Raw genomic sequence first — 16,683 nt, 5'->3', positions numbered from 1 at the left:
GGAATTCTGGTTCACTCCTACTGTGAAACACTAAAAGCAAGGGAAAAGAAAAATACCTAAATGATCCACTGGCACAACATTCCTGTTGTGTAAGGAAAAGAGCAAGATGCAGGTTACTTACTGTTGAGGAAGGAAATACTTTGCAATGATGTACTCAAAAATGATGAAAGTTCTTTTTCCATAGGGAAAAAGCTGCCAGATGTACAGCTGTAATTAGATTAAATTCTCTTTTACAAGTGGCTTACTTCTTTGATCAAAAACTAACATTGTAAGAAGCAGTTTTAAATGGAAGAGGATCACTGTGTATAAAAGATGTACACCATGAACAGTTTGGAAATCAGTAAGGAAATCAAGGCTGTTGATTATATTACAGACTCCCAGCCAGTAAATAATCCACCATCTCAGAAGATGAAACTATTTTCAGTAACAAAAGGGAAGGGAATGTAGTTATTGGAAGCACACATCCTTTGTTCCAACAATAATATGAGCATATGTCCATGAGGAAGTCTCCAAGCAGGCTGGCATCTTTGAAGGGAGCCTTTGGGCAACCTTAGGTAACACTGAAGAGGGGTTCAGCAGGCAGAAGCTGTGGAGTTTAAGGGGACCATAGGGATAGAATTGGGGATTGCAGGACAGAAGAGCAGAGAACAGGATTTATGTCTGCATCTGATTTGATATATACCTTCAGTTGCAGCATCTTCTAAGCTTCTCTCCATGTTTACTGACACATTTAGTTTGAACAGAGTAAGTGAGGAGCACTGAGCAAGGATTTTTCCATGGGCTGCATCTCCTGCATGCAAGGAGCAGTTCCAGCTGGAGCAGGATGTTTGTCTTGGAAGTAGAAAAGGTTAAGTCAGATGCATCTTCTTTCTGTATAACAAGTAATTCTTTGAATAGAGAGGCATGTGGGCCCAATGACAATCAATTTGAAGAGCTCTGGTGAAAAACTGACCATGTAATTTTGGTGAAAACAAGGGCTCTTCAGAATGCTTTATACTTTATGTATCAACAGTAAAAATAAAGAACATTCCCAAGTGTAGCGTGACAGAAATGACCCCAAACCACAAGATCAACGATTTTGTGCCAAAAAGGAGTACCACAAATAATATAATCTTTCAAATGGAAAGATAACACTTAGATTGTTTCCTCAAAGGAAATAAGGGGTAGATCTGTGTTGCTTCATACCCAGTCTTGTGGGCAATGAAGAAAGCATTATGAGATGAGCCATATCCTGCTGGACACTTGGAGCTGGACATGCTCAAGCATAACTTGTCAGCTTTGCATGGAGCCAGCAGCTGCTCATGAAGGGAAAAATTGGAGGGAACAGTCAGGTAAGAGAAGCTGGGGGAAGATGCAAATACAGGAGGCTAGAAATCATCTCACCCAGAGCACTCCTGAAATAATAATAAAAAAAAATCTTCTGCATGTTGAAAGCCCAGAGAGCCCTTTGGCATTAGTGTTAAAGCTCTTTTTTCTCTCTCTTTTCTCCTTCTGCCCGTCTTCCACCACCCTCATTGCACAAGAATGCATAAATTCTAGCTCAGAAATGAATTATTCCATATGCCTCTTCAGTTATTCCACTTATAATTTCAGCCATCAGCAGCAGCACTTGAGTATTCAGAGCTCTCAATATTCAGAGCTCTGCTCTGGCAGGGTTGCTGCAGTGGAGCTGCTCGGTCAGGTCTGATGCAGAACTGGATAGGATCCACCCTGAGGTGAACTGGGATTCTGACAAAGACAATGCATAATGAAGGGTGACTACTGGTGAATTTATCACTCCTACACTTGGATTTGGAAAGCCAGCAAATAGCTCTGAGAACATGCAGCTTCCTGACAGGTTTCACCAGCAGCCTCTGAAGGCTGATCACACAAAAGCAGAGGCAGTCCCTTAGGGCTTGCCTGCTGGTCTGGGACCAAAATACTGACTTGCCAGCTTTTCAAATAAGGCATTCTGGCTATTTTCCACAACAGGGATGATATATAAAACATTTGTACTTGTATGAATAAGGTCCTTAGAATTCCCAGGGTGTATACAAAAGTTCCGAGACTGCTCTCATGCTGAGTTTCCAATGTATTTGCACCCCAAGGTAACAGGGGGCTTTATCTATGTTTGTATTTATTTTCTTTGGTTAGGTTTTTTTTTTTGGTTGGTTTTTTTTTGTTGTTTTGTGGGTGGGTTTTTGTTGGTTATTGTTGGTTTTTTTCAAGCAAGCTTTCTGCAAAGATTACAACATACTTCAGTCATTGCTCCATGCCTTACAATTCTCTGTTACAGGCTACTGGTTTGGGGATTTTAGGTCAGAAATCTTTAATTCAAATGGCCTTTGGTATTCTGTTTCATTGATAATCAGGGCAGTGGCAACATGCCATTTTCTTAAAATACAATTTTTATGTGTGCAGTTTTTCCTTTGTTGATTTTTGTGGTTGATGTTTTCCTGGAAAAAATCTTCCTCATAAATATTACTGTCTTAATCAGTGGAATAACTAGGTAGGCATTTCCTTCTGAAACATGTGAGGGAAAACTACTATTTTCACCTTTTTATTTAATAGAAGTAGATAAACCTGAAGCAAAATTTCTTTTTTTTCCATACTATACTATGTCATAAAGATACAATACTGTATCACTAGCTTTATGGTCAAGATCAATTTTTGTGATTATAAATAGTGTATGTGGTTTATGCCCAGTTTTAAGAACCTCTGTGTGCCTGTTCAGCAGTATTCATTTTAATGTGCTCACATTGATCAGAGTGAAGATTACTATGGATAGATAAAGAAAATATGAAACTATTTCAGATAGTTATGAAAAGTAGCATCTCCTCTACTAAGATTTATGTTTGTGGTACTTTTCCAAAAGAATGCATAGCTGAAAGCATAGCTTTATTGTGTATATATTTCAATTAATATACAATACAGTGTACAGCTCACTCACAAGTCTTACATCTTTGGATATCCAGCTACAAATACTAAGATAAGAGTAGTAGAATTTTCAATGTGAAAGTGAGTTTTGGATATAGACTGGAATTTACAAATGCATTGAAAGAAAAGCAGGTGATATATTTAAATTCTTTCTGGAACTGAAATATGAAAGTTTCAGAATAAAACTGCATGTAAATATCTCAGATGTGGCTTCACAGCCTTCTTATAAATGTAATTTTGTGTCTCCAGCAACTTTTCTGCTCAGTGCTCAGGTTTGCTGTGGTGTGGTTTGAGAACGGATGCTGCCTGTTCACACAGCATTCACATGAAAATGCAAAGAACACATTGTGTGCAAAGAGGCACCAAAAAATACTTCAGCAACCCTTCCCATCTTATTCTGCCAAAGTTTAAAACTTGTTCCATCCAAACTGAGTATTGAACAGGAAAAGAGAGAAACGGGGGAAATGAAGCGCTCTTTGCTAATACATTTTTTGAGAGTTCAAAATGAATTGTACACCACTGTTATAGGAAGACTAATTATTGTGTTTATTGTTTAGATGAATTCTGGTTCTCAGATGGGTCCTTATCTGATAAAGCCAAATTCAATGATCCTGGCCTGATGCCCCTGCCAGACACTGCCACAGGGCTAGACTGGTCCCACCTGGTAGATGCTGCACGAGCGTTTGAAGGTAACAGGAAAATCTGAATAAAGGTTGATGTTCAGTATACAAACTTTTAATAAAATAAATATGTTGTATAGCCACATTCTGAATGACAGCAATCCAGTGCTTGCCTCTGTAGCCCTTTAGTTGTATTGGCAGTATCATTTCTCAATGCAGGAGATTGTCACTGGAAATTTGGGGTATTTGTGATATTTTCAGTATCTGTCTTAGATACAGTTTATCCACTGAGTTCCAACTACTGAGTTCCTTCTGTAAGGAGCAGGAAAACTCAGGGAACACTGAAAGCATTTAAGTTAGGTGTTTAAAATGAAACCAGGAGTAACATTTCCCTGAGTTTTGTTGTGTTGGGTTTTTAAACGTGTATGATGTTGCAGTCCTTCCCAGTTTTCATCAGACAAGGATATTAAAGTGCAGGATAAAGAACTTTGCAGTGTTAAATTATAACCAGGGTAACTAAGAAGCAACCTCATTCACCTCTCTGAGAGCTAAAACTGCACACAGTGTTTAAGCACAAAAGGTGGTTTCAGTGTGTGTAGAAATATGTAGATTTCAATGTGTTTTGTTGTTTCTGAGAGTTGGTGGCTGTGCTATCCTGAAATTTCTGACATTTCTGGCCTTGTGTTACTCTCATCAGGGAATGTATGGTCATAGATACGTGTAAATAAGGATGCCAGTATCATCATGACAATCATTACTCAAAACACGGGTCTTAATTTCCTAAGAACTGGTTGTTAAATTAGTGGTGAGATGTTCTCTTTGGTTTTTTAACTAAAAGCAACCATCTGAATCAGTTTTCTGGTACCTGATTCCTTCCCTAAGTATGAAGTGATGACATTTCAATTCGATCAAAAGCTCTTCAGAACTCCCTACTATACTAATTTTAATGCATTGTTAAACCCCCAGGTCAATAGTGGTGATCAGCACCCCTAAATACCATATTGCTTCTTAACCTGACTATTTGCATTTCTGTGCTCAGGGAATGTCCTGATGTCCACTAACCCTGCAACTTTCTACTTGAAGGATATTTTAAAATGCTAATAGAAATGTTGAGTTCAGCTGACTAAAATGTCATTCTGTACCAGTTATACTCCTGTATTTTTACCTTTCTTTGAACACTAGAACAGATTTTCCTTGTTTTTACTACGTAATATTGTAATGAAAATAATTTCATGTCGGTGTTATATGAGTGTAATTGCCTTTTGAATTGGAAAGAGAGATGTAGAATAGCATAGGTATCCCCAGTGCCCTATCCTGGGGAGGAGGAGGATTCCCTTGTTGGGTTTTCATTGCAAAAATCTTAGATCTGTCTGCAGATAGAATGTTTTGACTAAATTTATAGTACCCCACTTTGAATTTTTTATGAGGAATGAGATTACTAAGTCTTTGTTCAACTTTCTCTATCCCATATCATGCAATCTAAAAGACCTTTTAAAAAGAATGACTGATAAGAATGTTATTAAAACAATCACTGGTAGGGACAATGTTGGATATGAATCAGCAGATACTGTTTCCTTATGTATTTTAGTGCTGTTGACTTAAGAGTAGCTTCAACTTACTCTTTAAAATGAACTTGCAGCTACTGTGCTACATTCTTTCAATATGAAAATGTGAGAGGAAATAATTCTAAAGTTTGCCCATTTCTGAGTATGAAATTGATCCTTTTACTGAATAGGGTAGAAATGTGATCATGTTTTATATAGGACTATAGAGAAACAAGATAAACCAGGTGCCTCGAGTTGCCAATGAGTGGGTGTGAGTCCACCTGTGCCTGGTTAGGGCAGGACCCCTATTACCAGGGGGCCAATAAAGGTGGGACACACACCCACAGAGTGAGGCATGGAGAGGCCAGCAGCTCATCAAGCCTCAGGAGCAAGAAAGGCTCTTCCCGCTACATAGGACTGTCTCCAAAAGTAATGCAAACTGCATCACCATGCCTAAAACTTCAGTGAAAAAGATCACAAAATGCACAGGACTTTGTTTAATGTTGGTTGAAGAAATTAACTTCAGAATCATTCTCTAGTTACGGTCACCCTGGCATTTCAAAGTATTGTTCCATTTTAGAACCAAGACTCAAGACTTCATTTTAATTTTTCTTTACATGAGGTCTTTTCTTAATATTGATTTGCTAGAATTACAAACTGATTCCAAGGTCAGGGTTTTTCCCTCCTGGTGCCTCTGGATTCTCTCTTTACAAATTAAATATCTTGATCAGTTCCACATTCATGATGTGAACCTCACAGTCCTTCAGCTGTCAGTCTTAAAATGTACTTGTATCTCAATTACTGTTAAATATAGCTCTTTTAGGTGCTTATAATGTTAAGCATTAATTGGATTAAGAATTAAATATAGTAGCAAGATTTTTGCTACCACCATCTGTACTCAGAGTTTACTCATGGCTATAATAAGAACAGTGGTCTTATTTTTGGTTCCCAACCCCGTCCCTAAATGAAGAGGTGACTGTCTTGTTTATTAATTAATTAAATCATAGAATCATAGAATTGGCTGGGTTGGAAGGGACCTCAGAGATCATCGAGTCCAACCCTTTTACCACCGTTGCGGTTGCTAGACCATGGCACTGAGTGCCACATCCAGTCTCTTTTGAAATATCTCCAGACACAGAGAATCCACTAGTTCCCTGGGCAGCCCATTCCAATGGCTGATCACTCTCTCCAGAAAGAAATTCTTTCTCATCTCCAACCTAAACCTCCCCTGGCACAACTTGAGACCTTTTGTGCCCTCTTGTCTTGCTGAGAGTTGCCTGGGAAAAGAGCCCAACCCCCCCCTGGCTCCAACCTCCTTTCAGGGAGTTGTAGAGAGTGATGAGGTCTCCCCTGAGCCTCCTCTTCTTCAGGCTGAACAGCCCCAGCTCCCTCAGCCTCTCCTCATAGGGTCTGTGCTCGAGTCCCTTCACCAGCCTGGTTGCCCTCCTTTGGACCCACTCCAGGACCTCAATATCCTTCCTGAACTGGGGGGCCCAAAACTGGACAAAGTATTTTTATTTTAATTAATGTATTTATATTAATTAATTAATAGTCGCATTTATCCAACTGAAGCCTTGGTCCTGTTTAGAAGAGCATTTTTTTAAACTGTGTTCCATGAGAGTGGAGCAAGTCATCACTTTTTGCATGCTGCTTTTTGTTGGTTTTTTTTTTAAATTGCAAGTGTGATGAGAATGCTTTCCATTTTCTCTGGATTCCATTTTCTCTGCTTTTGCTTGGCCAGAATTTTTTGGGAAGCTGAATATGTACTTATTCCTCAGCCAGGTCTTCACAGGGCAAGAGAGCCCTGCAGCCCTTAACTCTACACCTTCCAGAAGCTGCGTCAGAAGGAGTTTTGCTTGAGCTGTGGCTCTTGAGCATCAGTGTCCATGAGCTGGTGCCATGGTATTTTAAATCTTTGCACTGCATTCCTTTGCAGGACATAGTTTTGTCTCTGCTCTTGATCCAGGGATCATCTTTAGCACCCTTGTACAAGCAAGGGGTTTCCTTCCAGTTCTTTCACACGTGGATAGGCCTCTTCCCTTCTCCTCTGGTCAGAGCTCATAGTCTCATAGACTGGTTTGAGGAGGAAGAGACCCTAAAAATCATCTAATCCCACCCTCCTGCCATGGGCAGGGACACCTTCCACTGGGCCAGGTTGCTCCAAGCCCCATCCATCCTGGTCTTGAACCCATCCAGGGATGGGGCAGCCCCAACCTCCCTGGGCAACCTGGGCCAGGGTTGCAAAGAGACAGTAACTAGGGAGCAGTTGGTATGCTAGAATTACACAGGTGCCATATTTTTGTGTTCATCCCTGAAGAAAGCAATCAGAAAATAGCCAGAACTGGATGTGACTGTACAGCAAAAGAGGCAGAGTTTTAGAGAGAGCAGTTGGGGTGAAATATAAGAAGTTACAGGAAGAAAGCAAGCATGTTGAACTAAGCAAAGGTAAAGATGGGGGGATTGACAGAACAAATTGGAAAGGCTGAATCAGAAAAAGGAAAGTGAAGAAATCTCAGAAAAGAATAAGGGAAAAGGAGAGAATATTTTTTTAATTATCTTTTTATATTATCCTCCCAATAGATCTCCATGTTAGGGAGGAAGTCCAGGCTTTCAACATCTCTATTATGTTACTGATGGGTAATTTTGTCTCTTTTTGATCTTTTGTGGGACAAAAGGAGAAGCCTTTCTAATTGATGTCCATATCTGTTACTCTCTATAGAAGAGAATTGACACAAACATTAATAATTGTTGTTGCTATTACTGTGTGCTACTTTAAACTGGGTTTATTGTGCTTTAAAAAAAAGCTGGTTAGTGTTTGGTAAATAATATTGTGGGAATTAGCAGCCTAAGAAAATTCCTCTGCTCTTTCTGATTTGAGCTCTTTAAAGGAGGTGGTTTCAACTTCTGATTTTTTTTTCCCAACCCAGTTATTTTTATGAACATCTACTAGTGCCAATCAGAATGCACTGTTTCCTAAAGCCAGTTTATCTTTGCAGAAACATCTGTGCTTGTATAATTAATAATATTTTAATACTTCCATTGAAAATCTTTATAGTTTAATGCAAGTAATGCTGGGCATAAACATAATGAGAAAGAAGTGAAGCATTCAGCAGGAGAGATAATTATTTTAACCAAAATAGTGTATTAATCTGCTGGAAAAAGTAAAAAATTCAAATGTTTAGCTAATATTTGGTCATTTCTACTGCATGGATGTGGAGCTCCTCTTGTTTCAGTGTATGTTGATGGGTGGACTTTGCCTTGGTAATCAGAGTGGCTGCATCCACTCCTTTTAGCTTTTTTCTGGCCTCTATTAAAGAGTTGGAACAATGAAGATCCAGATTAAAATTCTTGGTGGCTACAACCATACAAGTCTTGAAAGTCAGACCTGAATTTTGTCTTGCTTTGGTCTTGCTTCGTTGCTTAAACTTTTGATATAAACACCAATATATTTTTTTTTGCAGTTAATTCTCTGTGCATGGGTCCTGTGTGGGGTTCAGCAAGGGTGGCTCAGATAAAAATAAGAGCTATAAGATTTATGTCTATTTTCTTCTGTTCAGTTTGCACTGAACTAAATAGTGTCTGGAGAAGATGAACTTTGGTCTACAGCATCCTAGTCAAATAAAATGGATTTTTCTTTTGAAAAATGAGCTCTAGGTGAAGGTAGCTTTGATTTCATTTTCATGAACACAGAGTCAAGCCAATTCCTCTAAGAACAAGGAAAACAAAAATCAGTAGAAAGAGTTTTCTCTTTGAAGCACAATTTCAACCTTCACCACAGCTCAGGTTTAGAAACAGTTCTGATTTAAGCAGTAAATTGGTCAAACTATTGCCAAGCATGAAAAAACTTATAGGGAGCTCAGTGAGATTTGATATAGTTACTACTGAAAATAAAAACATGTTGTTAAAAGTACTTGAGAAGTATTCAAAGGGAAAATACTTTGTTAGTCCAAGATCTTGCTGATGCACTGGATTTACAGAGATTTATTGTGTTATTAACTTGTTCAGAGGATGATTTGGACACTAACTTGGCATTAAAAATTAAGGAACTACTCTTTGAAGAGCAATGCAGGCATTTACATATTATGTTATATTATTGGAGACTTCTGGTTATTAGTAGCCATGTAGAGAGCTTATTCCTTACCCAATGAATGTGAGAATCTAGTTTCCTATTTTATAAAGAGAGGATTATTGGAAAAATATGTTTAAGTTATACTTGGAAAATGGAAAATAATTAACAATTTGTTTCCTATTCTAAGTCTTAATATTATTTCTAAATTATGTGCAGTTGAAACTCATTAGGAATTATACAAGGAAGAAAAAGTGAATCCACACATTATACTTCCTTGCAGCCTGCTATGTTTTTATATTTTTGTGTGTTGAAATAATATGAGAATATTTAAAATACCATGTTTAAAAATAGCATCATGTGGTTTCATTAACAGCTGAATGTACCTGGTTTTACACCTGCTTTTATCCATCAAGAACAAGGTGATTTCAAATACTGAAATCAAACTGAGAAAACCTTTTCTCAGCTGACAAAACAGAGCAGACAAATGGCCATTCTTTTTAAGGGAGCTTTCTCAGCAGAGGAAAATGCAGATTTTTATGTTGCAGTTGAATTGCCTCTGTGACCCAGTGTCACATCTCACACACTGTTAGCCATGGGAAAAACAGCAACAGCATCACCTTTATTGCTGGCTTTGTTTTCTTCTATCAAGTGGTAATGAAAATGTGAATAGTGTAAAGGTGAAATCAATAATTGGATGTGTCCTTCAAGCTGATGTTTAAACAGTTTCTGGCCTACATACTGGCAAACTAGTTTGAGTTTATTCACAGTAATGAAGTCTTTGACTTAATAAGTTTCAACTCTATAAATCTTGCTGATTGTGTTTTTAAAATTATATTCTAACCTTATTGTCAGCACATGAAAAAGTTATGTTCCTTCTTGCTAAGATCTATCACTAGTCAGAGGGATAAAAGCAGGGGAAATGAGCCATGGCCTTTAAAATTGGCCAAAAAATTACACACAGCTTTACTTCTTATGATCAAATTGGATGAATTTTCAATCTTTGCTGCCCCTTAAAATTTCTCATTTAAAAATAAAAATAAAATCCCTTCCAAGAGCTTTTTAGTGACTTCCTATTTTTGTTTGGCAGAACTTGTAAACCCAGATTCCCTTCCTGGTTAAGATGATGGGGTTGGAATTCACTGTTTGGTTGCTCAGTGCTTGGGATGGGGAGGGGGTTGGGGTTTTGTGTGTCATGCCAAGATGTCATGATACATGTCATGATACATGTCATGCTGTTGTGATACATGTCATGCTGTCATGATACCTATCATGCTGTGTCATGACACTGGGGATTATTGATAGAGACACAGGGCATGACACCTCCTGCTTCACTGTCACGTCAGTGTGGGGCAAAAATGGCCTTGGAAGGCTGAGGGCAGGGATTGCAGGGGGAATATTCCAGTGTGTGAGCTGTAGGTGAGGGCCACAGCTGCTCCAGTGCAGATGGACTGTCTTGTTTATAGGACCATTCTAAATCTTATTCCAGGTTTTGACTCAGATGAAGAATTTGGGCCGTTCTGTCATCACACGCCGTTTCTAGGTGATGGTCTGGGATTGATGGCTTTTTGCCTTTTTGTAAACTTTCTTTCCTATTTCCTTCTGTTTGCACGTTTGCATGATAATGCAAGCTTTGGGTTTGTGGGGTGGAAGAGCAAGGGGAGAGAGGGACAAAATCTATACCAGCCCACAGCCAGGGATTTGGGTTGAGAGAAATAAATTCAATCAATCTCCGCAAAATACGGATCCTGTTATTTGGAGGAAGACAAATTCAGCCCTACTGAATGCATCCTTTACTCCTGTTCTGTGCAGTGATGATGTGCATGGCATTACTTCTCTGATGTGGTGATGGATGTATTTTGGCAGCCACAATGTACATCCATAGGTGATTGCATCCGTGCTTGTTACGTTCTGTTCTGGTGGAATCCAATGTAGATAAGAGTGTGCTTTGGTCATAGCTAGAACAAAACCTACAATTGATGAAAGTAGTGTGAATTTCTTAATTCTCAGTTTCCTGACTTGCAGATTGCCATTAGGTTCTGCAAATGCTTGAGACAGCAAAAAAAAAAACCAACCCAAAAAAACCCACAAAATGAACTGTGCAGATTTGAGGACTCTGTTGGCTTTTAAGTCCACGGAAAATGCAAATCTTTTCTCTGAATTATTATTGCCATTGGCTGTGGCCCTGAATTCTCAAATGCTTTTCTGCAGATACCACCAAGATCAATTTACTGTTCATCTCAGCATTAGCTGATTCAAAGAAATCTGTTTTACACTGCTGATAGAAACCAAACACTGATTTAGGGTTGCCCTTGGATGCAGATGTGGGGAAGCCAACTATTTGGAATATACTGTACATCTTCTGGTTATCTTCAAAGCTATGATGTAGAAACCTACATCCATTTCTCTAATTTAACTGGAAGAATAGCTTTTTGTATATATGTCCAGCTTTAAACATATCCTTATGTTATTTTTTTTACAGATCAGAGAGTAGCATCTTTTTGCACCTTGAATGATATGCAACAAGCTCAGTGCTTGGAAGGAACACAAGAGTTACCTTTGGATGAAAGTCCCACAGATGGAAAAGATTTCCTGGAGGCTACTGGGTATGTCAGAATTAAGGTTTATTTCATACAAAAATATTTTAAGAAAAGATTTTTTTCTTGATGTTGCACGTCAGATTGCCTGTACATGTTTCACTGCTGTTTGGTGGCAGACTTGTTACTTGACTGATCACTTCTTTAATTTTGAAAAATACTGAAAATTTTCAAATCAACTCCTGAGCAGTTCTGTCTAGAAAATATGTAGTACAGACAAAGCTCTCACTAGAATTTGCCTCTAATGCAGAGTACACTTAGATGCAGAGTTTCACCTTATCAGATTTTTCACTGTATTCCTCCTGTGCAATAATAATTTGTGTTGCACTATTTATATTTTTATTTAAATAGAATTGATAACAAGAGCTCAGCTCTGTGGTCTGCAGTGCCCTTATCTGCAGCAAATGTCTCAAACCTTCTAACAAGTGTTCCCACCTATCATAGAATCATAGAATCATCATAGAATCCTAGGGGTTGGAAGGGACCTCGAAAGATCATCTAGTCCAACCCCCCCTGCCAGAGCAGGGCCACCTAGAGCACTTTGCATAGGAACGTGTCCAGGCGGGTTTTGAATGTCTCCAGTGAAGGAGACTCCACGACCCCCCTGGGCAGCCTGTTCCAGGGCTCTGTCACCCTTACAGGAAAAAAATTTTTCCGGATATTCAACTTGAACCTCCTGTGCTCCAATTTACACCCATTACCCCTTGTCCTATCACTGGTCACCACTGAGAAGAGCCTAACTCCATCTCCTTGACACTCACCCCTTACATATTTGAAAACATTGATGAGGTCACCCCTCAGTCTCCTTTTCTCCAAACTAAAGAGACCCAGCTCCCTCAGCCTTTCCTCATAAGGGAGATGTTCCACTCCCTTCATCATCTTAGTAGCTCTGCGCTGGACTCTTTCAAGCACTTCCCTGTCCTTCTTGAACTGAGGGGCCCAGAACTGGACACAATACTCCAGGTGCGGCCTCACCAATGCTTGCTTCTCTTAAGTCCATAATTTTTTATTTATACAGAGGTAAAATAATCAATAAAAACTGCAACCAAGTCCTTTTATGCTGAAGTTGGGGTACTTTGCCTTTTTTTTTTTTTTTTTAATCTCTATCTGTCTTCCCTGCTGTGAGGAGGATACTTCTTAAAAATCCAGATTCAGCAGTATATGTCCACTACTAAACTGTAAAAGAAAACCAGATCTCTGATGAGTTTTTGCTCTTCAGCTGCAGGAAGGGAAAAACAGGGAATGAAGGGAAAAGTCTTCTTGCTTGTTAAATTATCACATTTTAATTTGAACCAATTTTACAGAAGTTAGCTCACTTATATGGTAAAGCACCTTTATTGTAAGTTGTTTATTGTCCACATCTTTCAAGTGATCAGTAAGGATTGCAAAGCTGTTAAGGCTGTTCCACCTCCAGCATGGGTAATTCTGTCAGATTTGTGCACTTGCATGCACAATTTTTTTCAGCTCTCACTCTCTCCAACAAAAATAATTCACATGATGTCTAATTTCATCTAAAATGTGTATGAAAGTGTCTCTGACAGTGCTTTTTGCCACACAGGAACCAGAAGCCATTCTCAGTTATTTCCCTTTAGTCAAGCATCGGATTAACCTGTAGCAGTATTTCATAGGTTTTGACCTTTCAACAAAATATTTATCTCCATAAAGCAATAGGTTTATCCTCTGCTGGAAATGACACAACTGCAGACCAGAAAAAACCTCTTTTAACAGTTCTTTTGGTTTACAGTAATTGGTGCTGCAGCTTGCTTTTGGATTAGTGCAGTCCTTATCAGAAAGCAGCTTGTTAACAAAGGTGCTCAGCACACCATTTACCAGCAAGTGTGACTTGCACTGTTGAGGATATGTGAAATTAATTCCTAAAACATTCCTCCTTAAAATCATTGCAATTTCTGCCTGATTTGCTTGAGGAGAGTCAGTGCTGGATATCAGATATTGCAGCAAGGGATTTATGTTCTAGCAACAGCCTTCTGATGCTGCTTTCCTCTGTGTTTTCCTAAACTGTTTTGTTTGCCTTATTATAAATCTGCAAAAACTGGAGGAGAAAATGTTTTTAAGTAGCCCAGAGCTGAAGGCAGTGGTTTATTTACAGGGAACATGCTCCAAGTACTCTGACTGGAAAAGTAAACCAGCTGGAAGTCATCCTCCGGCAGCTCCAAACTGACCTGAGAAAGGTAATGAACAGCAGCAGTATTATTACTCTCTGGTTTTAATAGATAAATAATATAATAATATATAATAATATATGTATAATTAATATATATTTTATATATGTTTTTATAAGGGGTTCATCAAGGGCTCAAAAAAGTACAGAAGTTGAACTAGAGAGTGTAATTAATGAATGGTAGAGCCCAGTACTTGATGAGGATGCTGAGATGCCCTTAATGTGACCAAGATGCCCCAAGGCTGGATAATTTATGGGTCTTTATTCCAGAGTAACTGTCCTCAGAGCCATGCCCCAGGAAGAACAAGCACTGCATCTCAATTTAGGAGATGAATCAATACCTAGGATTTAACAGAGGATGGGGACAGGGACATGGGCACTGTTACTCAGCAGTTACTCCAGATTTGTCATCCCTGTTGCCTTTTGGTATCTTGATCATGTAACAATGACTTGCTTTGCATCTTAATTGCTGTCTAATGTCTGAGCTGGAGATTAGGCCAGGAGTGGTAGGAATGAGATTGCTTTTAGTAAGAAAATTATCATAAAAGGGAAAATTTTGAAATGAGATACTTGTCTGACTTAGTGTATGCTTGAAATCAAATCCTTATGATTTGGGCTCTCTCATCCTTTTAGTGCTTGAAGTTTTTTCTAAAAAGGTGTGAGCTACAATTTTTGTATTAAAGTTGCATCTAGTTTTCTTTTTAGCTTGCAGTATTTTCTCAAAGTAGTTGGAGCATATTTAGGGAATTCACTTCCAGGTGGTAGTTGTTAGAATGGATTAGGGAGCTCAGTGAAATACAGCTGTATGACTTGCACAAAAATACAACAAAAAATAAATGCTGTCATCCCAACTACTCACTTTATGCAACTTTTATCTTTGTTAACCAGGAAAAACAGGACAAGGCAGTTCTCCAAGCAGAGGTACAGCATCTGAGACAGGACAACATGAGGCTGCAGGAGGAGTCTCAAACAGCAGCTGCTCAGCTGAGGAAATTTACAGAATGGTTTTTCAATACTATAGACAAAAAATCCTAATGATGCAGCAGCCCCTGGCAAAGCCTTGTCTGAACAATGTAACAGCTGTATTTTTTTGAATTAGCGGGGTAATGATCTCACTGTGTTCTCAACCCATTCTAGGTGTTTCTGCTACATTCTTTATCCAGCTTTATTCATTTGAAAAGGAGAGAGAACTGTGGTAATCTGTCTTTAATTTTGTATTAAGAACGCAGAGGATAGCAGATACTTGTTTGTGTGCAGATGAATGTAAAAAATCCTTAGTGTCATTTTAGACATTTTTAGAAGATGCTCTGGCTGGGGCTTGCCTGAAGAGGAATATTTGGGGTTTTAGTTCCTGCATTTCAGGTGCGCTGGTGAAGATGTTAAAGCAATTTACATTAGCTTGGGCTTCAGTATTGTAAGATAAAAAAGAATAACCAGACATATACTTTAATGTTGAAAAGGTGCTCTATTTTTTTGTATGTACAGTAGTTTTATTTCCACAGTCCACATTGTCATAGCAATAAGGATGGAGGTATAGTGAATAGTCACAAAGCTGTGTTTATAAACTGTTAGCACTGATGTGTTTAACACTAGTTTGGATGCAGATACATTAGAGGTTATTTATTTGCAGGAACAAATGGTGCCTGAATATAAACAGTGTTCTGATTTTCTAAAAATACACATGCCTTGTAAATGGCTCACTGGGTTTAGCCCCCTCCCAACTTCAGTTACTTTTGTATAGTTGATGTTCAGCTAAACAGTTCCACTGCTTAACTCTTGAGATCATGTCTGATGTGAGCCAGCCAATCAATTGTACAATGCCAAATTTGTTTATCTTTGTACAGAAGCTTTGATCAAGTGTCTTGTATTTAACACCTTTATTTAAGCTTATTTAACCTTAAATTGTTGTTTTTATAAAGTTTGTTTTATCTGCACTATGGTGAGGTCAGTTGGTTGCAAGTTGTAATATTTTTAGCTTGCCAAGACTGTACTGAGGAGTTCTAGAAAAATTCTAACAATTGGATGCTGCTAGTACACAACTGATTTGTTTGTATGCTTTAACATTTTTAACTGTTTAATTTGAAATGAACATACATCCTGCTTTTTTTAATAAATGTTAAAAATCTAAACCTAAATTAAATTACTTTGGAGTATCTGTAGCCACTGTCACAGAATTCAGCACTTGTTCTCAATCTCTGGAGACAATCCAGACCCCAAGTGCTCTCACAAGTCCTTGTTACCATCAACATGATCAAAGTTGATCTCTTGTATCCTTTGCTAGAACTGAGGAGGTATCTTCATGAGTTAAGGAAGAAATAAATTTTTTGGCTGTTCACAGGCACTGATCAGCAACCTAGGAGAAAAACTCCTTTACCCAAAAATCCATCCTAAAGAAAGTTTTCAACAGGGATCTAGGTTTTTTATTATTATTTTACACTAATTGCAGCAGCAAATAGGTTGCCATCCTCTTGTATCAGCAGTCCAGGGTTTGGTTGCAGTGTTAGCATGTGTGAGATGTTCTGGGTGTAGCAATGAGCTTAAAGTCTGTTCCAAAACTTTACAGTTTTGCAAGATGGAAATGAAGCTAATGAGCACCTTTCGTGCTACCTTTCTGAGAGAAAAAAGAAAAAAAAGTTCAAGATCATGTTTGTATCCCAGTTTCCTTTCAGCAGCTGAAGGCATTCAGGGAAACCTGCAGAAAATTGCTAAATGGCTAAAAAAATAGATTCAGCTGATGCAAGTAAAATTCTTTGTCTGTTGT

At 38.5% G+C, this 16,683-nt stretch overlaps 1 protein-coding gene across 4 annotated transcripts in view; it reads left to right on the top strand.

Annotated features, from left to right (window-relative positions):
* Nucleotides 1-16,054, top strand: part of SIPA1L2 (signal induced proliferation associated 1 like 2) — a 124,450-nt gene extending 108,396 nt beyond the window's left edge. The window contains exons 19-23 of one of the 4 annotated variants that reach the window (XM_030447605.1): nucleotides 3,474-3,605; nucleotides 10,636-10,689; nucleotides 11,629-11,752; nucleotides 13,851-13,932; nucleotides 14,811-16,054. In XM_030447605.1, coding sequence (XP_030303465.1) covers nucleotides 3,474-3,605; nucleotides 10,636-10,689; nucleotides 11,629-11,752; nucleotides 13,851-13,932; nucleotides 14,811-14,957 — 539 coding nt within the window. In that variant the 3' untranslated portion in view covers nucleotides 14,958-16,054. The remainder of the gene's footprint in view (nucleotides 1-3,473; nucleotides 3,606-10,635; nucleotides 10,690-11,628; nucleotides 11,753-13,850; nucleotides 13,933-14,810) is intronic. The other 3 variants (XM_030447608.1, XM_030447607.1, XM_030447609.1) reach the window with 3 other exon arrangements.
* Nucleotides 16,055-16,683: the final 629 nt, after the last annotated feature.

This window comes from Calypte anna, chromosome 3 (genome assembly GCF_003957555.1).
Source record: "Calypte anna isolate BGI_N300 chromosome 3, bCalAnn1_v1.p, whole genome shotgun sequence".
In the NCBI taxonomy this organism is placed as follows: domain Eukaryota; kingdom Metazoa; phylum Chordata; class Aves; order Apodiformes; family Trochilidae; genus Calypte; species Calypte anna.
This window is presented reverse-complemented; position numbering and strand designations above follow the sequence as displayed.